The 20,595-nt window shown below is 48.7% G+C and overlaps 13 protein-coding genes across 13 annotated transcripts, besides 19 other annotated features; all 13 read left to right on the plus strand.

The window, feature by feature from the left end:
- Tc00.1047053511733.10 (aldehyde dehydrogenase, putative) lies at positions 1-661 on the plus strand (the record flags this gene model as incomplete). Its single annotated transcript, XM_804962.1, has 1 exon — positions 1-661. A coding segment is annotated over one exon (661 nt), but the record flags the coding sequence as incomplete, so codon positions are not given.
- Positions 1-7,055: a sequence feature (heterozygous, Esmeraldo-like haplotype).
- Positions 1,016-1,056: a microsatellite.
- On the plus strand, positions 1,164-2,486 carry Tc00.1047053511733.20 (hypothetical protein, conserved; the record flags this gene model as incomplete). The annotated part of the gene is made up of 1 exon (XM_804963.1): positions 1,164-2,486. The coding sequence occupies one exon, from the start codon at positions 1,164-1,166 to the stop codon at positions 2,484-2,486; it is 1,323 nt and encodes a 440-aa protein (XP_810056.1).
- Positions 2,704-2,731: a sequence feature (AT_rich).
- Positions 2,831-4,477, plus strand: Tc00.1047053511733.30 (hypothetical protein, conserved; the record flags this gene model as incomplete). Its single annotated transcript, XM_804964.1, has 1 exon — positions 2,831-4,477. The coding sequence occupies one exon, from the start codon at positions 2,831-2,833 to the stop codon at positions 4,475-4,477; it is 1,647 nt and encodes a 548-aa protein (XP_810057.1).
- Positions 4,682-4,727: a sequence feature (T-rich).
- Positions 4,929-5,339, plus strand: Tc00.1047053511733.40 (hypothetical protein, conserved; the record flags this gene model as incomplete). The annotated part of the gene is made up of 1 exon (XM_804965.1): positions 4,929-5,339. The coding sequence occupies one exon, from the start codon at positions 4,929-4,931 to the stop codon at positions 5,337-5,339; it is 411 nt and encodes a 136-aa protein (XP_810058.1).
- Positions 5,428-5,461: a microsatellite.
- Positions 5,826-7,013, plus strand: Tc00.1047053511733.50 (hypothetical protein, conserved; the record flags this gene model as incomplete). The annotated part of the gene is made up of 1 exon (XM_804966.1): positions 5,826-7,013. The coding sequence occupies one exon, from the start codon at positions 5,826-5,828 to the stop codon at positions 7,011-7,013; it is 1,188 nt and encodes a 395-aa protein (XP_810059.1).
- Positions 7,040-7,092: a sequence feature (T-rich).
- Positions 7,056-7,161: a sequence feature (areas merged during assembly that could not be assigned to a particular haplotype. This can correspond to areas where the two haplotypes were merged or to regions with more than two copies in the genome that were merged during assembly.).
- Positions 7,126-7,147: a microsatellite.
- Positions 7,162-20,595: a sequence feature (heterozygous, Esmeraldo-like haplotype).
- Positions 7,579-7,601: a microsatellite.
- Positions 7,661-8,719, plus strand: Tc00.1047053511733.60 (hypothetical protein, conserved; the record flags this gene model as incomplete). The annotated part of the gene is made up of 1 exon (XM_804967.1): positions 7,661-8,719. One exon carries the CDS (start codon positions 7,661-7,663, stop codon positions 8,717-8,719), a length of 1,059 nt encoding a protein of 352 aa, XP_810060.1.
- Positions 8,839-8,860: a microsatellite.
- Tc00.1047053511733.70 (hypothetical protein, conserved) lies at positions 8,920-9,576 on the plus strand (the record flags this gene model as incomplete). Its single annotated transcript, XM_804968.1, has 1 exon — positions 8,920-9,576. One exon carries the CDS (start codon positions 8,920-8,922, stop codon positions 9,574-9,576), a length of 657 nt encoding a protein of 218 aa, XP_810061.1.
- Positions 9,821-9,851: a sequence feature (AT_rich).
- On the plus strand, positions 9,963-13,313 carry Tc00.1047053511733.80 (uncharacterized protein; the record flags this gene model as incomplete). Its single annotated transcript, XM_804969.1, has 1 exon — positions 9,963-13,313. The coding sequence occupies one exon, from the start codon at positions 9,963-9,965 to the stop codon at positions 13,311-13,313; it is 3,351 nt and encodes a 1,116-aa protein (XP_810062.1).
- Positions 13,405-13,494: a sequence feature (T-rich).
- Positions 13,740-14,090, plus strand: Tc00.1047053511733.90 (hypothetical protein, conserved; the record flags this gene model as incomplete). The annotated part of the gene is made up of 1 exon (XM_804970.1): positions 13,740-14,090. One exon carries the CDS (start codon positions 13,740-13,742, stop codon positions 14,088-14,090), a length of 351 nt encoding a protein of 116 aa, XP_810063.1.
- Positions 14,613-14,933, plus strand: Tc00.1047053511733.100 (hypothetical protein, conserved; the record flags this gene model as incomplete). Its single annotated transcript, XM_804971.1, has 1 exon — positions 14,613-14,933. The coding sequence occupies one exon, from the start codon at positions 14,613-14,615 to the stop codon at positions 14,931-14,933; it is 321 nt and encodes a 106-aa protein (XP_810064.1).
- Positions 15,178-15,198: a microsatellite.
- Positions 15,485-16,906, plus strand: Tc00.1047053511733.110 (GTPase activating protein of Rab-like GTPase, putative; the record flags this gene model as incomplete). Its single annotated transcript, XM_804972.1, has 1 exon — positions 15,485-16,906. One exon carries the CDS (start codon positions 15,485-15,487, stop codon positions 16,904-16,906), a length of 1,422 nt encoding a protein of 473 aa, XP_810065.1.
- Positions 17,344-17,376: a microsatellite.
- Tc00.1047053511733.120 (hypothetical protein, conserved) lies at positions 17,433-19,766 on the plus strand (the record flags this gene model as incomplete). Its single annotated transcript, XM_804973.1, has 1 exon — positions 17,433-19,766. One exon carries the CDS (start codon positions 17,433-17,435, stop codon positions 19,764-19,766), a length of 2,334 nt encoding a protein of 777 aa, XP_810066.1.
- Positions 17,554-17,618: a sequence feature (GA-rich).
- Positions 19,864-19,900: a sequence feature (T-rich).
- Positions 20,031-20,082: a sequence feature (T-rich).
- Positions 20,091-20,118: a sequence feature (AT_rich).
- On the plus strand, positions 20,226-20,595 carry Tc00.1047053511733.130 (chaperonin HSP60, putative; the record flags this gene model as incomplete). Its single annotated transcript, XM_804974.1, has 1 exon — positions 20,226-20,595. A coding segment is annotated over one exon (370 nt), but the record flags the coding sequence as incomplete, so codon positions are not given.

A 20,595-nucleotide genomic window follows, 5' to 3' on the forward strand; every position in this document is an offset into this window, starting at 1 on the left:
CGGCGTCGCAAGGATTGTACGACTTTGGGAGCCCATGACCATGGGAGAACCCTCTATTCAAAAGATTCAGAGGCTTATTGACGAGACCGTTGCTGCAGGTGCCATTCTTGTTTGTGGCGGTAAACCCAGCAGTAGGTTTTTTCCGCCGACCATCATTACGAACGTCACGCCCACGATGCCAATTGCGAAGGAAGAGGTATTTGGGCCCGTGCTTGTCGTGATGAAGTTTAGCACAGACGAAGAAGCGGTGGAAATAGTGAATGCGTGTGAATATGGTCTTGGCTCTTGTGTCTTTTCAAAAGACGTCAGTCGCGCCAAACGGATTGGGGCCAAATTGAGGACAGGGATGACAAACGTAAACGATTTTTGCATTAACTACCTCTGCCAGTCGTTGCCGTTCGGTGGAGTGGGGATCAGCGGGTTTGATCGATTTGCCGGCATGGAAGGTCTCCGTGGGAACTGCATCGTTAGGGCCTCAACGACTGACCGCATCCCCGGTGTGAAGACGACCATACCGCCCATTCTCCAGTACCCAATCACAGATGCTGCCTTTTCCTTCATGGGGTCCCTATCGCAAGTTATCTTCGGACGGATGCTGTATTCCATGAAAGGCATCATTAAACTCCTTACCATTAAATCTGAAACATCGAAGAAAAACTAGCGCAATGCATACCAGCCGATGTATGCATGGGTGTGAATGAATACATACATGCATATGGGGGTATATATGCATAAGTGAGAGGGAGAAAGAGAAAAGTGGGGAAGGGAGAAGGGCAGGAAGGAAGCGGGGGAATACGAAGAAGACCAAAGCTGGTAAAAGCGCTGTAATAAACCACGAGGCGCATAAATTCTATAGACATTCAAATCCATTAACAGATGCATCTTAATAGGGGGGAAAAGAAGGAAGGGCGAGGGCGGGGAATTCGTAGTGTTATTTTACTTGTCTTGATTTTATTTATTTATTTTGTTTTTGGTTGTTAGATTTTGGAGAATATGATGCTTCTGGTTCTCAATTTGTGTGTGTGTGTGTGTGTGTGTGTGTGTGTGTGTGTGTGTCTTACCGTCTTTTGGGTGGTATGAAAGCTGACTGAATGATTTTTGACCGAAGAAATATTCTATTCTTCATTTTGATGGGAGTTTTTATCTTAGTGTGAGAGAAGCCAATGTCTATCTGCCCAGGGCTTTGTGGGGAGCTGGCTGTGACGCCATTCCGTGTTTTTTTAGGAACCCACCCCACACTTGCACTTGAGGAGCGCTTTTTACGACAGCTGCAGCCGGTGCACGCATGGTACAGCACCCGTAAACGCGTCAAGGAGCAGGCAAATGAGTTTATTGAAATTGATTTAGCCTCATGTGATTTGGAGCTACTTCTGCGCTACTCGCATGTGTACTACGTGAGACGTCAGCTGTTTGAAGAGGCAATTGACAAGCAGCTTACACTTTTGGATACAGGCAAGGCTCCAAAGATGACAGACCCAGCGCTGCTACAGTGTCTGCATGCCTGTAATACAGATATTGGTGAACGCTTGCAGTATGAGGTGGGGCAGCTGCAGGTAGCAAAGAAGGCAGCGTGTGTTCCATGCAGACGCGAGTTGGATCCCAATGCCCCACTTGAAGTTTACGACTACACGTGTATGATGCGGTTGGTGGAAGAAGATGTGTGTGGGGTTGAGGATGCTGAGATGAAAGGACGGGCTTATCTTCCGCGCAACCTTGTCGAGTCGAAAGTTAAATACCTCACAGAGAAATTGCTTGGATCCGATGCCAAGGGCACCTTGGAGAAGAGGGAGATAAAACTTTTTAACCGCATGATTCCACCAGACTACAACAAAGTTGGATCTGTTGAGAAATTACGACCGTGTGATGTGACGGCATTTTTTCGTTTTTATGGTGAGCGCATCAACAAGGCGGGTACGGAGAATCATTTTAAGCGAGCCCTATGGGGTCATGTGTACCGTAAGTTTGCGACGCACCCCTCCTTTCTACGTGGTATTTCCATGTACTGGGCACGGCACAGCGGGTTAGACACCTCTAGTAACGCAACCATCATGCCAGAGGAAATTGCCGCAGCTGTTTGTAAACAACAGACCCTTTTTTCTGCCATTAGGTTTCGGTCACAGTACATGTATGCGTCTCCTGATTTGGCACGTCAGCTGTGGAGAAGAGATGTGGTTATTCCACTTATGCGCCTATTTCCTTTGATGGGCGCGCCCGCCGCAGAGGATCTTGCTGCTAGTGTTCTCGTGGATGCTTTCTGGACACGACTGTCCGTGGGTGAGGAAGAAAATCTTCTTAACGACTCTATTATCCGTTCAGTTCGTCAGTTTGTAGACGAGATGAGCAATATGTACGAAACCGGTACGGAAGCGACGCTGAAGCGCGTGGAAGAGGGCTGTAATTTGGCGGTACCGCAGCTGACAGCGGAGGAGGTGCAGCTGATGAGTCCAAAGAACGAAGATAAGGCCGTAGAAGAGTCGACCGCCTAACAATTTGAAGTTGAGGCGGAATTCTGAGGAATGGGAGTGGCCCCTGTTAATTGGAGGGGTATAAATGCATATGTGTGTGCGGATGTTATTTGCAATGACTCACATGATCTCAAAGAGGAAAATGAATAAAGGCAGCGAAGAGGTATTTGACCTGTGGCTACGGGAAACAGCATGGGAAAGAGGCCGACGGAAAAAAAAAAAAAGGTCTGAAGATTAGAATTAAAAAACTATTAATAAATAAATAACAATCCCTGTTTCCTTGTAATTTTGGCTCTGTTTATTTTTATTGTTTTTTCATCGGTTTTTTTTTTTTTTTTTGCTTGGCAACGCGTGTGAGAGATTGCATGGGAAAGGGGGGAATTGCGAGGCTGTTGGCCACGGAGGTGCTTGGCGGCGATGTCAATGCCTGCTGTGGCTTGCTGCGTCGAATATTTAGTGAGACCGTGGAGGAATATGTCATCCATGCACTAGAACGAAGTGGACAAGGTCTTGTTAGTGATGTTCTAACTTTGGGGAAGGTTAGTTTGGCCGATGACGCGTCTCTTGTGCGTCCGGGTTCCGTAGCGATTCTTTGTCATGCTTCGCAGCGTCTGGGTGACTGGCAGAGTGCTCTTCACTTTGCTGAATTCCTGCCGAGCCCGCCATCTTCATTGTTTATTTCTTCCCTGTTGTCGCCGGGAAACTACCCTGCGATTCTCCGCCGCTGCGAAGAGAAGGGCTGGTCGTTGGATGTCCCCCATGCTACTCAGGTACTTGCCGAGAAGCATGGGAGCTGGACATCCGCCTTGGCGGTGGCAGAAGCGATGGAGCGGCAACTTCACATGGGTGAGTGGTATTCGCTGGGGGTTTTGATTCCACACCTCTCGAAAAGTGGAGCGTGGGAAAAGGCTGTGGCGTTGTTTGTTGCTGGAATAGCACAAGGGTCGTTGGTGGACCCAGGGTTTGTGGGGAATCTTTTGTATCGAACAGCGCAGCTGAAGCAGTGGCGGATGTGCCTCTACATGTTGTCGGCGATTGAAAAAACAAAAGAGGCGGCACACATTTTTTCTTCTGATGTGAACTTTTTTAAAGATGTCATGTCCATTTCTCCGATCTGGGAGTCATCGCTTTTGGTGTTTAATGCGGCAGTTGCTGCAGGCGTTAAGCCGGACAAGTTCATGGTGGGGCTTTTGTTGGGCCAATGCGAGGAGTCCAATGCATGGTCAGTGGCAACACAAGTGTATGACATTGCCCAGAGAGAGGGATTTGTGTCCAACATTGCTGGAGACTCGTATCAAACTCTTGTTCGCTCATTTCATGCAGTTAAACAGTGGGAAAAGGCGTTAACTGCACTGTCTTGGATGGCCAAAGCCGATGAAGCGTCTGCGGCAACGGGAATGGAGGAACTCCTGGAATTGTGTGAGCAGTCAGGTCAGTGGGAAGCGGCGGTGCGTATTGGGGGTATGCTTCTGGAGAAAAATTCATATCTTCCTGTTCGTACACGTCTTTCCCTCTTGTTTGCCTCCGCCAAGGGGGCGATGTGGGATGTCGCGGTAAGAATACTGCAGGATTCGTTTGCCGATGCCAATCAACCTCCACATCCCCTTTGCGTTTGTGCGGTTTTACAAGCCTGCGTTGCTTCTAATCGCTGGAAGGAGGCTGTAATGCTTTTGCAGCGAGCACGTGAGGAGGAACCGCGAGTTGTGCTGCCACCGCTGGCACATCGGTTAACCATAAAGGTATGCGTGGGTTCCGGGCGTTGGTCGGAAGCCATGGCGCTCCTTGCGGATATGAATGCCTCAGGTCTGCCGAGGGACAACCACAGTCAGCGTCTAGGGGTGTGGGCTGCGGCACTATTGGGGGATTGGAAACTATCTCTAGAGCACTTGCGACACCTTCCACTGATTTGCCGCACACCGCAGGACCGACTTGTGGTTCGCGGCGCAACCCGTGACATCAGTGCGGTGGCCAAGGCAATCGTATTAAAGTATCTTCAACAGCAGATCAGTTAGCCTGCATTGGCACCATCTCGGGAGCCATATTGTTGCCCAACAGTGGTAAGGTTAAATAAGAGTGGAGCGGAGGAGCTTTTACGTTCTACGTTCCTTGCCGTGTAAAAACCGGGTGTTGCCTTTTCCTTCTTATTCCTATGGAATCGTCGTGCTTCTGCAGACATTTATGCGAAACGTTTTTGCCGCGCCTTATCGATGGGCGCCTTTTTTGATTATTATTATTTTTTTTGCTCTTTTTTTTTTTCTTTTTGTGTGTGTGTGTGGTGTCGCTGGGTGATACTAACTGCTGGGCTTTTGATTTGGCCTCTATGATTATATAGCTCTCTTTTTTTCTTTTTTTGTGTCTGTGTGTGCTGTTGTTTGACTCTTCTACTTGCTTCTAATGTTGAAAGCAGGAAGATTGCCTTAATCACCTGCAAAGAACACCATTTACATTTATTCATAACTACCCATGTATAAGAAGAAAACTCAAGAGGAAAAACATGCTGCAAAGGCCGTTCCTCACGGTCTCTTCAAAAGTACGAATGTTATTGGGAAATTATCAACGGGCATTGGCGTTTGTGGACTGATGGGCACAGCAGTCGGTGTCGCCGCTAAGCGCCTCACGCAAGACGCGTTGTACGGTGCTGGGATTGCTGTCATTGCTCTTCAGAGCCTCAGCTACTTGGGTTACATTCAGATTAACTGGAAAAAAGTGGAGAGTGAGATTACTCAGGCGCTGGATCATGACGGCAACGGCAAAATTGATGCAGAGGATTTTCATTTTTATCTGAACCGCTTCCTGAAGTTTGCTGGCAATGGAATTAGTGACTTGAGTGCATTTGCAGCAGGTTTTTTCTTTGGGAGCAGGTATCTGGCCTAAGTTGTGTGCGTTGCCCTTTGCTCTTTGTAGGAATAGGGGACCAGGCCTTATTCGGGGCGGTCATGTTCTGCTCGGCAGCGGGCAGTGGATATATATATGTATATGTATTTGTGTGTGTGTATTTGTTTTTTTTTGTTGTTGTTTTTTTTCGTGTGTGTGTGTGGCGTGGCATTCGCATTACTTCCAGTGAACGGGTGTTGTCATGATCGAATTTCAGTGTGGAGAGGGCTGTGCTTTGTTGCATGTTACGCTGCAGGAGCAACAGCGGCCCACAGATTTCAAAATGAAAAAAAAGACAAATAGTCGCTGAAGCGAAGCTTTAATTGATTTAATTGTTTGCCCCTTTTTTGCTTTCTTACGCGTGGCATAACTTTTTCTACTTTTTCTTGTTGTTTTAGATTGTGAATTTCGTTTCTGTGTGTGTGTGTGCTTTTGGCCGCAGGGGCCGTATTGTGGACAAAAGATTGTGCCTGTCCGTGGGAACTCATGTTTGATGCACTGAGCGCGCTGGTGGAGACCGCGTCGGCGAAGGCGAAGCTGCTCACAGAAGAGGGGTATGAGCTGGTGAAGCAGACCGGCATGCTGGAGTTAGAGGAGGGATACGACGACACGAATTGCGGCACCACTGAAGTAAAATGTAAGACAGTCCCCGCGGCGGAGTGTGTCACTTCGAAAGAATCGGAGGGTCCATGCCCTGCCGTTACTCGTGTGACGAAAGATCTGTTTTTTCTGCCGCCGTCTCAGTGGGAATCGCCGGCAGAGGAATGGACGCTTCTGGCGGAATCAGCGCTCATGGAAGAGAACAGCTGCATCATTCCACCCGAGAGAATTTTGGGCGAGGAGTCGCTCGTGTCAAAGTTATGCGGTTTGTTGAATGTTGACTCCATTGAAAAATTACCGGAAATTCCGAAATTCAGCGAATGTAAACCGTCTCAAGAGTTGGTGGATTGGTTGACGTCGGAAACAGAGTGCATTGAGTTCCGATCTTTATTGGTGCCTCGCCATGTCTCGGATGAACAGTATTGGGTGAACACTTGCTGGCGCTTTTTTATCTATCGAATGTGCCGCAACGGAAGCCAGTTGCTAGATGTGATGGAAGTCGTTTCCATAGAGCCAAAGCCAGTCGACACGACTGGTGTGTTGCGTAAGAAGCGTATTGGCGTTCCAAACAACGCGACACATTGGAAAAAATTGCGGGAGACGCTGAATTGCAGGCGGGAGATGGCGGCATGGATCGAGGAGCAAATATCAACGGTGCAGCATGAAATTGAGTTGGCACTGAGTAACCTTCAGCTGCTTACCAACATCACCATGAAGCGGGAGACCACGGAACTTGGAGACTCCGTCTCAGAGAGCTGCAAATACCACAAGGCGAAACTTGATCGTCTCATGGGTGAGTTAAAGTTGCAGCGGGAAAAGCTGGGGGAAAGTGTTTTGTGCCCCGATCATGGCTCACTCTTTGCGCAGCTCGCGAATGTTAACGACCAGCTACGCGTGAAGCTTGAGGTGTACGCGTCCCTCTCGAGCGGAAACCCCTCCGAATGCCGGGAAAACGTCTCCCATGGGGGACGTGAGGAGGCAACATTGAAAACCAGCCCAAGTGGAGGGGACCACGATGATACAACCGTGTTTGAAGCTGTACTTCCGTGGGAAAAGGAGGGAGAGGAAGGGTAGTGCAGCCCACATTAGTTAAAACCTCCTTCTTTTTCTCTTCTAGTTTTCTTTTCTTTTTTTTTTTTTTTTTTTTTTTCTTGAATAGCTTCTTTCCTCTGGATGCGCACTTACCTTTTTTTTTTTTTTTTTTTTTTGTGTGTGTATGTGTTTGTGTTGGTGTTCTTTTTCTACTTGTGGCGCAAAAGAGGGAAAGAGTAGGGCGTTCCAAAGCAATAAAAAGTGGGTTTGCAATTTGTTGGCGATGCAACGAGGGGGAAGAGGAACAAAATGGGGGAAAATGCAATCAATGCGTGTAGTCTTCAAAGTGAAGATTTGGAAGTGCCTCTTCAACGCGCTGCAGTGCTTCCCCATGTGGCCGCCATTTTTTCCAACTGGATTGAGGAAGGTTTTTTTCCCCCCTTTTTCCTTTATTGCCATTTTGGGTTGCGGTGCCTTCTGGAACTCAGCCGCGCTCTTTTAAATGTTTTGTTTTGGCTGTTTAGTTGTTTTTTCTTCTCAATTTTTTGAGTTTAACTTCAGTTGTATCAAAGGATGGAAAAAGAGTGAAAGGGGGACAAGAGGAAAGTTTCTTTTTTTTTTTTTTTTTTTGGTTGCGGTTTCTCTTCGCCAGTAGACCCTTTTCTTTTTGTGTGTTTGTTCTCTTTCGGATGAGTGCGGCATTTCCGCTTCTTCGCGCCTTGGGAAAACCTGCACGCCTTACGGAGGTGCGAGTAGCTGCTGCTGAAGTGGCACGCCAGGCGATATTTGGTTCATCCGAAACCAAACCGCTGTCGCAGCGTGTTGCGTGCGAAACGGCGGGTTTTCGATGCGTGTACCACGTGGGCGAAGGCCTAGGTATACCCATGACATTTCTTGGTTCCTGCAAGGAGCACGGCGATCAGGTGGTGTTGGTTCATGTTCCGGGTCTTCCTGGTGCGTTTCCCGTGTCTATGGCGGAGTTGGGTCGTCACAAACACTTGTTTGGTTTCGAACCAGAGGGACCGTCGTCAACTACTGACGATCGTGAGCAGTTGGTTCTTCTCTGTGCGACGGAGGCGGTGGGGAGTGGTATCGGGGCAATGAAGGTGCTAGATTATTTGCTCTCAGTCTCTCGAAGACGGTTAGCATCCCTTCGAGGGACGGAGGTGCTGCTTAAAGTTGGTAGTCGTGTTAATGGTGAGGCCCTACAGCTCTCTTTTCCGTATCATTGCGGTAGCACACATGCCATAAAGCGTTACTACGACATCACACCTGAGGCATGTACACTCTTCGGTCATCATATGAAGCACGGAACGAAGATGTTATGTCGCTACGGTGTAGCAGTGATGGTAGGCGTTGCGCATGATGAATCCCTTGGGTGCCCCGCCCCCTTTTGGAATCCGGTGGGTGGACCAGCTGCATGTTTGGCGCCAATGTTTAACGGGTGCCATGTGATTCCTGTTGGGGAAGTGAAATTGGAGTACAATGGGCCTTCTACGAGCTCTGCTCTTTTGACACCCGAAGATCCCGCGCGGTATCTAAATCCCACGGTTGACGGGACGTACGACGTTACCTCGTGGCTCAACGAAGGTCTTTTTGGCGTGAAGGTGGGACAGCGAGTAGAAGAAGATTGTGCTGTTTACGGTGTCTGTTACAATGCAGAGCGTTGTGAGTTTGAGTTGCACGTTCAAGAGTTATTAACGGGTGAAATTCGCCCATCCGTCTTGTGCTTTTTAACGTCTACATGAGAAATAAAAAGTGGGGCGGCGTTCCCCTTTACGACGTATATATATATATATATTTCCCTTTTTGCTGTTGTTGTTGCCTTCCCTCCTCGTGTGTAACGTTTGGCGCTGCTGCCTCCTCATTTTTTTTTTTTTTTTTTTTTTGGTGCGGTGCTTTTGTCTTCCTACCCTTTTCCTCGAAGTGTTGGCTTTTAGAAGAAATTATGGATGTCACCTCATCCACCGGCGTGAGGTGGACGTTCGGAATCGACTCTGACGTCCCGCCCCCGGAGCATCGCATCTCGGTGGGGTTTAGTCAAATAAAACGTGCTTTTTTCACGGATCTGATGGGTTCAATGGAAGGGAACGAAGATTGGTCGCAGGGCATCGCAGTCTCGCAAAGCCCGAGCGCGGAGGGGTCGTCAAAAAAGTTTTCCATCCCCTCGGATGATAGTGATGTGGATGGCACTATTCAGTCGAGTGAGTTGGACTCCGACACCGAGATTGTGAATGCAGAGGTGTCACCATTGCTGGAAGTCACAGCGGTGCCGCTGTTGCCGGCCTCACGTAGAAGGATTGTGAGGCAGTACAGTGTGGTGGCTCTAAGTGCGCTGGGAGGCGCCCTTCTTGTGGGCCTTTTGAAACGCGGCATCGGCTCCGTTATTCGCACTCTTGTGAGCGGTCTAGCTATGACACAGCTGCTTCACTTGATGGGCTACGCAGATGTCCGGTGGAAACGGCTACTAAGCGATTTGTGGAGTGTTTCTGAATACAAACCAACGAGCAGCCCATTCCGTGCGGCAATTGCCGTGATTGCCGGCTCTATTGAACGCAAAATTGCGTTTTTCTGTGGCATGGCTGCCGGTGTGTTTCTTTCCTAGAAAAAATATAAACATGCGTTTATTTTATTTATTTTGTATTTTCTCTTGTTGGTCCTCATTTTCTCTTGAGGAACCGCGTCTGGGGCTTCCTGCGTAACAGAGTGGATGGAGCGAGCGGTCAGTAAATGAAGTGGGCGACCTTTATTTGCCCCCCTGGAGTAACGTGTGGGACGCTCTTATTGGCTGACCGGCATGCACTCCAAATGCAAAAGACTTTTCTTGGGTTTGTTGCTAACGGTGCGACTAATTTAATTTTTAATTTTTATTTTTATTTTGTTTGGGTCGTCTTTTTCCTCCGGAAAGGAAGCGACTGAAGCAACACACACACGCACACACACCAAGAGAAGGGGAAAGAGTGGTGCGTAACACACAGGAACCTCTTTTTGATGCCAGTTGTATTCTATCGGAGCGTGAGCGATGGGTGGCGTGTCGGCGTTGCGGCGTCGCTTGACGGAGCGAATATAATTGTCCGCGACGGTCCAATGGAGGAAACGGTCTCCTCGCTGGACATTTTCAACCCGCAGGCGTCTGACGCGGGGAGTGATGCACAGTTGTTACTTCACATGTCAGACCAACCTTCCGTCTTCTTGCATACGAAGAATGCAGCACTCATGTCGCCGACACCACTTGTTGGTTTGCCGCCTGTCATAGAGTTAATTCGCTACCGTGCCGCTAATGATGAGTTCTTAACGAGTGTTGGTGACAACTTCTTTGTCTTGTTGGGCGAGGGCAGTTTCACTGGGAGTAATCCCTCGGGACGTGACATCGCCCTCAAGGCAGCTCTTGCGTGGAAAGGCTCGCAGAAACACCAGGTGGTGGTATCATGTGGCCATGCGCTGCCCAGTCTTTGTGGATATTTTTTGGATACGTGCTGTGCGCTGTTTGAAGTGACGCCAGTGCGGAGGAGTATGATTGCGGCGGGCATGAATGTCATTTCCGCCTTTACATCCACCATAGGACGGAAGCATCTGTGCTACCTGCAGGCACAGTTGTGCATTAAAGGAGCATCGCATCACCAATTGCAGGATGTGCGCTTTGAGTGCAACCATCTGCTTGTTTCTGGCATTGGTGACACCAATGAATTTAATTTTAAGATATTTTCATACATTCTGTACGGACTCAGTGACGAAGAGAGAGAACGGCTTTACATCAACCAAAAGCAGCGAAGCTTTGTCTGTCAGACAAGCATTCTAGACACTACCCTTGTGGCGCGACTGCAGGAAGAATACGTCAGCTTCACTCGAGCGACGGAAACCCTTGGCCTCTCCTCCTCCACGCTGCAGGCAATCTTCAGGCAGGTGGCGGCGGTTGTACATCTCACCGAAATGGAATTTTACGCGGATGGCACCTTGTCAAATCTCTCCGCCCTTAGGGGCCTCGCCCGTCTTTTTCAGTTGGACGTTGAGGAGTGTATAACTATTTTTTCTTCACGTGCAGTTTGTGTAGCTGCCGCCCGGCTGATCTACCGAGGCGTTGTGTTGAAGCTGGTAAAGAAAGTAAATGCCGCCCTCCAATTCTCTGGGGAGTCGAAGCCTCTGCCGCCCTCCATCACACTGGTCGCTGTGCCGCCCCCTCCCCCGGCAGAGTCCGTTGACTTGGAGAACATTTCCCTCGCCACCATGTATGAGGAAATGACGCAAGCTTTTCTTTGTTCAAGTGATCATGAGGTGATGCTGTGGCAACGCGCCGGATTTCGTGTCCCAGAGAAGCTACAGGAGATTTTTAATCCCTTGGATAATTATGGCTTGCTGAAGGTACTGTACGGTCTTGGTGGCGTTCTCTCCGTGGCTCGCACACTGCAGGGGGAGGAAAAGATGAGATTGGCTCTGACAAACTGCGCGAAGAGTGCTCATGTAAAGTTGAATGCCACCACACTAATGCTTACTATCGAACACTCATTTGGGGCGCGGCAGTATCAGTTTCCCCGCACTACAGATCAACTAACGAAGCTGAAGTCCGTATACCATGCGGAATTTACCGACGTGCGTACATTTCTCCTCGAAAACGCGGATGTGGAAACACAGGAAACTCTGCACTTATTGGCACAGACTGAGAATGGTACCGCGGAACACGTCGTTGGGGAGGAAATGATTCACGTGAAACCTTTGCTTGACGTTATGCGGGACGACAAGAACATGTTCTGGTGGATAGGGGGCGTTCAACTTGGCGCGGGATTTAATGGCGATTCTGTTGAGAAGCAGTTGCGGGAGACTCCTCTGCGCTGTGCTCTGGAGTTGCGAAGGCAAATGCCTCATCTCTACATTACATGTCAGGTTGGTTTTATCGCCTCTACTTTCAGAATGCTTTTGCCACCCGCGAACACACATGCCACTGAGAACTGCAAGGTCGCGGAAGCCATTCTTTGTGCAGCCGGTGCAACATATCACGTGACGCCGGAGGGATTTCTTGTGGCTGCTGGCTCACTTGTTGAGATGCATATGAAGGTGAAGGAGCATATCCATCGACATGTGACTCTCATCCAGGCGTTTGCACGAACACTTTTCTGCGGCAACAAGTTAAAGAAGCGTGCTGGAGCATGGGGGGATCTCCTACAAAAAATTGACCTGCAGCGGAAGAAGGTCACTGGGGATGAAAAGTACCGGTTTCAAAATCGTCGATTGCACCATGTCCAATTGCTGGATCTCATGGAAGAAGAAAATACCGCTCGCTCGAGGATTAGCGAGGAGTGCTGGGGAAAATACATTTCTCTGCAGCACTCTTTTCAGGAGCAGATGGAAATTCTTTTGGTGCAAGTGGTTGCCTCATCTATCCATAAGGAAGAGAAGCATCTGCATTTGGCTATGCGGCATAATCACAATGAAAAACTCCGTATGATTGAAGATTATATTAAGGAGCGTGTCACTAAACACCGAGCCCACTTGGATAGCGTTATTGAGGAACAACTAGGAGGCAAATGCCACCAGAAGTACACAGAAAAGCTTAACAGAGCTCATGAGTGTCTTCTTCGTGAACGGGAGAAAGGCGAATTGCGGCGAAAGCAGATGGAATCTGCCCTGGAACGCAAGCGGTCCAAGAGCGAAGCATCGCGCATGGCACGGGAACAGGAGGTCCAAGAGAAAAACAAGAAATTATTGCTTCGCCAGCACCAATCTCGGGCTGTCCGTGATAAAATTCAACAGGCACGTGATGACTTTAACGAAACTATCCAGGCACAAATGCTACTGCAGGACATGGAGAGCAAAATCACGCGCCAGGTGAGGGAAGAAGTGATGTCTTTCCGCCGGCAGGAGACGGATCGGCTTACGCAACGACTATGCGAGGAGCGAAAAAGGAGGGAGGCAGCCGCCATTCAGGCCGCGAAGATAAATGAGCGAAGATCCGTACAGCGTGAGCTTTGCGTACAGCGTACGAAAGAGGTGCAAGAAAGCCGAAGACGACATGTGATGCAGAAGCAACTGGACATGCAGCAGAGGCAGCAACGGGCGGCGGAGCGGTTAGAGAGGGCAAGAGAACAGCAAAGAAGGAAGGTCATGTGGGAAATCTTGGGGGCGGAGACTTCTCTTCGGAAGTTGCCGCTCTACGAGCACCGTTCCGGAAAAACATATCTCCGCAGAAATAAGTCTGATGGCCAACTTAGCGAGCCACTCGTGCTCTCAAGTGGGAAGAAGGCATACAAGCGGATTCTTTCCGAGTCATCGCTGCGCGGATTGCTCGAGTACCACACGACAAAACCGCGCGCCAACTCGCCGTACCCGTACGCCACACCCAAACGGTAACAACCCGCAGCTTGTGGACAAATATTATATTATTACCACCACTTGGGTTTCCTCAGGTGTGTGAAATATCCCTGTATCGTGGATTATATCCTTTCTTTTCTTCTTTTTTTTTTTTTCTATTTGTTTTTTCTTTAACGTCTTTTCTCTCTCTTTTTCTCTTTTTTTTATTTTTTTTTCTCTTCCTCTCTTATGAATTATGCCTGCTCCCTTATCTCGCATAACCTCAATGTGTGATGGAGGGGTTGAGGATGGCGGGCACCTCAGCGAGGCTCACTAACTGAAGGTTGCATGCGTTTTGCACTTGCGTCCACCAATTGGATCTTCTTTTTTTTTTTTTTTTTTTGTTGTTGTTGCTTTGGTTGACGCTGTTTCGACTGCAGCAGAAGGAATCTAAAAACGAGGTGACCCTCTCACGAAACCACACTAATGCCCAACCTGTGCGTGTCTGCGACCTTCAACCCTCCCGTCATCACCATGCTGGGATCCGCTCTGCGGGAGGAGACCGTCAAGCTTTTGGAGCAGCGCATTCCCACAGGTGTTTCCACATCTTCAAGTCCTTCGAAGGATCCGGTTAAGTTTCTTTTCTACCCCAACCCTGACCACTGGCGCATGGAGCTCAGCCAGCATTTCTGTGACGATCTGCACAAGTCAGCTGTGTTCCTTACGATTATTGAGGGTTTGGAAGGGGAGGGTTGGAACCTGCGTGCCTCCAACTCTATTCGCGACTCGGAGTCGGGGAAAGACACAACCAAGCTGTTCTTTGCAAGGAGGAATTAGGAATCAAGTGGCGGTGTGAAGAACGGTTCCAATGTAATTATATTTTAATTTTTGATTTGCGCCTACGTGCTTTTGATGTATGAAGGAAATATCTGGCTAAAGTTTTTCATGGAATAAATAGGGGATGGGCGAAAATCCCAAATTGTGAAGCACTTCAAGAATGGCTCTTATTCCCTTGTAGCATATATATATATATATATTGGTATTGTTGTTTTTGAAACTTTTGCCACGAGAAGGAAAACCCACTACCTCAACAAAAACAATAATAATAATACTGCCTTTCTTTTTCTTTTTTTTTTTTCCTCTTTCTGTATTTCCATGTGCGCTGTGCTGTGTTCCCGTTGCAAGACGCGCCCTTTTTCCTACCTTTTGCCACTGAATGCAATTTTTGGGGGGCAGCCGACAAAAAAAAAATAGGAAGTGGTGACTCATTCAATCAAACGGAGGAGTCGTAAAAACAAACTAAGAAGAGAAGAAACAAAAAAAAAAAAAGGAGGGGGGTGGGAGGGGAATTTGAAAAAAATGGTGAGGGCAGCGACGGTGAAACGACCCTTTTGGTCGTATTTTGTGCCGTCAACGTACACGAGCCGCATTCACCGCTGGGCATACTATGCACCCACACTCATGTTTGGTGTCGCAACGGCCGCCATTCTCATGCGGCAGTCGTACTACCGCAGTTCTCTTGCGGATGAAGATGAGAATACATGTGACCGCGTTGATCGCCGCGCGTACGTTGCGCTACCAGACGGTCGCATGGCGCTTGTGTATCCCATCGTCGATACACAAGTTACCCCCACACGTGTCATCTTGTCGTTCCTGGATTCCATTAACCCCATGCCATGAGACACAGTAGTAGCGAAGAGCATTAGTGAAAGAAAAATGAGTACATTTATATTCAATGAGGAGAAAAAAAGGGACGCGGAGAGGAAGAAATAGAGAAGAGGGTGTAGATAAATATATATAATATGTAGGCGTTTTTTTTTCCCCCCTTTTTGCGGTTTGGATGTATTTATTGGCGAATTTGGAAATGTGTGGGGAGTAAACCGGGGCCATTATTTTGTCTTTCGTCATCACTTCCTTCCGGCTCAAAAAAAAAAAAAAAAAAAAACTCTCTGTTCGGCTGCTGGCATTTGATGACGATGATGAATTGAGCGTATTTGTGTGTGTTTTTTCTTTGTTGCTTCTGCAGGTTTGTATGAGGGGTTTCGCTTCACTTCAGAGTCCGTATGGGCGCTGTTTATTTTGATGTGTTGCAGGTCGAAGGATGCGTTTCCGCGTACTTATTTTTTTTGTGACGCATTTTTTTTTCTTTTTGTAGCGGCGAAAAGAAGACAACTTTTAGCGGTGCTGCGCCACTCGGGTCGGAGGGAGACCCACGCACACACATCCGGCACATGTATGCATTTATGTATGGTTGTGTCTGCGTGCGGACTTGTGGGGCCTGCAAGGAGGTTTTGTCAGTCCTTTTTTTTTGTTTCTTTTTTATTCTGCACTCTTTTCTCTTGTGGAGCCCATTCTTTTTGTTGTGTCGTGTACTGCCCGTGATTTTCCAGCAAACGCCAAAACGGCGTGCGAAGAAGGAAGGGAAACAGCGAAATAAGCAAGCGGAGCTCCCCGGGTTGGAGCGAATGGCGCAGTTTCCGCCCCCCTCGTTGATTGGGGAACTGTCGGCGGTGTCGGACCTTCTCCCGCAGTGCATCTCGCACGAAGCAACAGACGCGTACGTCGCCGCCATTGCTGGGCCTATCGTTAGTTTGCCGGTGGTTTCTGGTTTGTGCCGCGGCGGTGCAACAGAAAACGTACGAGCTTTTTTTTGGAAACTACTGTTGGGATTTCTCCCAACTGAAACTTCGCGTTGGGCGCCGCTGCTGGAGAGAAAAGCGTTGGAGTACCGCGAAATTGTCTCCATTGTGTGTCGTTTGGATGAGAAGGGGGATGTTGTCGTTGGGGAGCGCAGTTACCGTGCGGTGGATCTTGACATTCCCCGCACGATGCCTTCCATGCACTTTTTTAAGTCTGGGGAGCCCGCCCCGCCAGATAATGGTGTTTACGCTACTTTTTCGCCAACGCAACAAAGTCTGCGGCGCATCATTCACACCCTTGCCGGCGTCAACAAGGGACTTGGGTACGTGCAGGGGATGAATGAACTCGTGGGGCACTTGTTGTATGCCTTTGCCTCCGGACGCTCTGAGGTGGTAAACGAACAGGTAGAAAGTCAGGTTTTTTTCTGCTTTCAAACCATGCTTGCGTATCTTGGTGATGACTTTTGTCGTAGCCTGGATTATGATCAAGATACCGGAGTAAGCTGCACCATCCGTAACTTCGAACGGTTGCTTCAATTTCTAGAACCGGAGCTCTGGGAGCATTTAGGAAAGAAACAAATAAAGTCAGAGTTTTACGCGTTTCGTTGGCTGACATTGCTTTTTACGCAGGAGTTTAACGTGCCGGATGTATTCCGAGTTTGGGATTTTTTATTTTCCTTTGGGGAGGAGCTGCGCAGCGTCGTGCTTGTTGTTGCCGTCGCCATGCTAAATTGCCTACGCGATGAGCTGCTACGTCTCACGAGTCTCTCTGAGATACTCCCTTTGCTTCAGTCATACCCACCGTGTGACGTTAATGACTTTCTCAAAGTTGCCATGGGCTGGATCGATCGCTACGGCTTTCGCTTGGTAAAGGAGTTGAAGGTGGCGACATCTGAAGACGTACTGCGGCTGCAGCGTCGCTTTTGTATACCTGTTCCGGGCGATGCCTCGTGGAGTAGCAGCTTTCGTGGTTTGATGAGCTCCGTGAAGGAGTTCGCCAGACATATAAGGTGAGTACTGTGGCTCTGTGCTGGCATCAATAAGCTTTTCCCTCCTTTTAGGTCTCTAGTCATTTTCCTCCGGACCAACTTTCCACAGAGTAATTGCTCACGTGGAAAAAAATGTGCAAATGCTTGTTTTTCCGAAGAAAAATTTTTTCTTTCCTGTGATTTCATATGCACGTATTATTGTATGGTTCTACGTTTTTTTCTTTTTTTTTTTCTTGTCTCTTGTATTCTCTAACTTGCAGTGCACATAGAAATCCAACGTAGATCGCACAATACAGCCATAAGAAGAAAGGGGTCTTGCCGCCAAAGGCCAAATAAACCAAAGGAGAAAAAAAAAATTGCAAGAATTGAGTTGAGCGGTCCAGTCAGAAAAGAATTTTTTTTGGCTGAAAGTACAAAGGAGGAACAGTGCGTTTAGAATACATTCGCAAAAGGTCAGCCGACATATATATATATATATATATATATAGATAGATAGACACAAAGTTGCATACATCATATATACACATAGGCGGGCGCGCAGGAGACGGCAAATGTCTTCCTTGAAAGGTGCACCAAGTCTGAATCCTCCCCCGAAAAAGGGATTCTCTTACAATGTCTTCGACGACGAATTTGACGATTATGTCGCCCCTGTAAGTAGTGAAGACGAAAGCCAGAAGAAGAAGGAGGAAACCGTGAAAAAGAAGGAGAAAGAACGAAAGAAAGCGAAAAGCAAAAGGGCCGAGCGCCGGGCTTTAGAAAGTGGTGGAGGTGGGGAGAAGGGAACAAGCGTGCGACGTGGAGAGGGCGACCCGCAAAGCGTAACGACCTCCGCCGTTGACTACGATGTTGCGGATTATGACGCGGGAGCACAGTACTCGGATGACTTTGAGGACGACGACATTGTTCCCGCACCCGCACCCCCGTCGTTTGATAACACGAGGGAGTTGCAGCGCACCATTAAGGAGGAGGAGGCGCGGTTAGAGCGCATTGCGGAGGAAAAGATGCGAGAGGTGCGAGAGATGCACGAGGAACAAGTGCGGCGGTGGCAGCAGCAACAGGAGGTGGCAGCGAAGACGATTCAGAATCAGCAAGAAGAACTGCGTGCGCAGATAGAAGAGTTGAAGCGTTTGCAGGAGCAGAAAACAAAAGAGGCGGAACAGGAGTCAAAGTCTGTGGGAGCGCCAAGGGATCCCAATGATGACAGGGACGATGGTGCGAATGCTGTCATGGTGGAACGAAGACAGTTAACGGAAAATCAACGCCGCCGAATTCGGGAAAGGGAGCGTGCGGTGCATCTGCGGCGGTTGGAACAAGAGGAAGCTGCGAAAAGTTTGTTTCAACGTCTTGCGCAGGACGTTCGCGAAGTGTTCCATGAGTTAAACCTCTCTGTTGTGGCGTCAGAGAAGGAGAGGCTTATTAAAGACGAGCGGTACCGCAAGGAGCGCGAGGCCAAAGACCGCCGCGAGGAGTTGGAGCGGCAGGAACGGATGCAGAAGGAGGCCAAAGAACGTGAGGAGCGTGAGGCGAAATTTTGGAGCGCAATGGAGGAACGGGATGCCCGATTTCGCGAATTTGTGGAAAAGAAATCCCTGAAAGACGAGGAGGAGCGTGAGGCGCGGTGGAAGCGGGACCTCGAGGACCGCGAGGCGCGTCTAAAAGGCGACAAGGAGTTGCGCAGCGAGCTGGAAAGTATTGAAAGGGAGCGCCGTGACCGCGAGGAGAAAAACGTGCGTGAGCGGGATCGCACGCTTATTCAGACCCTTTTGGATGATTTGAAGCGGAAATACGAAACACAATTGGAGGAAACACGCCGTCAGTTTGAACTTGACCGCGCACATGCGGAGGAGATGCACCGCATGGAACTTGCAGCCATAGAGAAACGCCACGCGGAATCCGCAGGGCAGAGTGACAGAATTCACATGCGGCAAATTGAGATGTTAGAGTCACATACGGGAAATGCAGCAAAGCTGGAAAAAATTATCGAGCAGATGCATTTTGATATGGAAACCACAAAAAAGATGAATGTAACCCTCAACGACGAAAGGTTGGCGGTGTTGCGGCAAAAGGAGCAGTTAATAAGCGAACAAAAAGCCCTTGTAGACAATGTTCTGGAGGAACTCAAGTATGTGAAGCAGGAGATGGAAAAAGAACGCACTCGTGTGGCCTCCTTGTATGCAAAGTTTGATATCTCGCTTGCAAACTTTACCAAGGAGGCCGGCGATGAACGACGACGATGTCAGGAAACTCAGTCACACTATGAAACGCTGCGACAACAATTGGAGAGGGATCGAAAATTGATGCTTCACGAGGTTTCTCAGGAACGCAAGGCCTTTGAGCAGCAATACGAAGAATTTATGGCTAAAAAACTGCAGGCCATGTCTGAGCTACAGGAAGAGCGATTGGCGATTGCTCGGGAACGCACAGAGGCCGCCGTGTTGCGGGAACGTCAAAACACCGATGAGATGGAAGTGCTTAAGTCTTTACGTGCACGGGAGGAGGCATACGCGGAAAAGGTTGAAGCCATTGAAGAGGATCGTTTGGCTGTGAAAGAGATGCGGTGTGAGCAAAAGCGTCTTTTGGACGAGATCTCAGCAGAACGCGAGGCGCTTCGTAAAGAACGCGAAGCCTTTGAGGCGGATAAAAACGAATTGTTGCGTCGGTTTGAAGACTTGCAACTCCGTGCGGCCGAAGTGGGTGCCACACACGAACAACTTCGGCGGGAACTGGAGCTGAATAAAAATGCAAAGGCGAAGGCATCGATGAATGCGGCTGCGAGATGCGTCTCTATGCATGGCGATACTGCATCAGTGTTGGGTGCGGCATCGCGGCTGCAGATTGATCTTTCACGGCAGCGTGCTGTGTTAAATCGCATCTCCCACTCATAATTTGTGAGCCAAAAAGAAAAGAAAAAAAGGGGGGAGACAATGAACGAGCCGCGAGATGAGATAAAAGGGTGTGACGGTGACAATGCAGTAACTGTAGTTTTTTTTTTTTTTTTTGCCTTTTTTTTCTGCTTTTTCAGTTTATTGAAGTGGAAAAGCGTGTGTAGTCAGAAGTGGTGCAAATGGGTTAGCACTGAATTGGGGAGATGATTGAGTTTTTGTGTGTGCCTTTTTGTCCCTGAATTATTCTTCTCGTGTCTTACAGTGTTTTTTTTTTCCTTGCTTTTTTTTTTGATTTTTTTTTTTTTTTGATTTTTTTGTATTATGTAAAAAAAAATTATTTTTTTTTTTATTTGGGTGGGTGGGTGGGAGGCCAATCAGTGCATTTGAAAGGGATTCAACGGCCCACGCACGCAAACATTTCTTAAAAAGAAAGGGGAGAAGAAGGTGTGAAGCGAAGTCATGCTGCGCCTCTCTAGACGCGTCGCGGGGAACCGTGGGAAGAGCATTCAGTTTGGTGGCGAGGCGAGGGAGCGAATGTTGAACGGCATTGAGCGCATTGCCACCGCTGTTGGGGTAACACTTGGTCCAAAGGGGCGGAATGTCATCATCAGACAGACGACGGGGGAGCCAAAGATCACGAAGGACGGAGTGACCGTGGCACGTTCTATCGAATTCAACGATCAGTTTGAAGACGTCGGCGCCCGGTTAATTCGGCAGGTGGCTGGAAAGACGAATGACGTTGCGGGTGACGGCACCACCACTGCGACTATTCTGGCTTGGAGTATTTTTGCTGAGGGCTACAAGAGTGTGGCCACGGGGCCAACCCCAT

The sequence above is a fragment of the Trypanosoma cruzi genome, genomic scaffold (assembly GCF_000209065.1).
Source record: "Trypanosoma cruzi strain CL Brener 1047053517161 genomic scaffold, whole genome shotgun sequence".
Lineage (NCBI taxonomy): Eukaryota > Euglenozoa > Kinetoplastea > Trypanosomatida > Trypanosomatidae > Trypanosoma > Trypanosoma cruzi.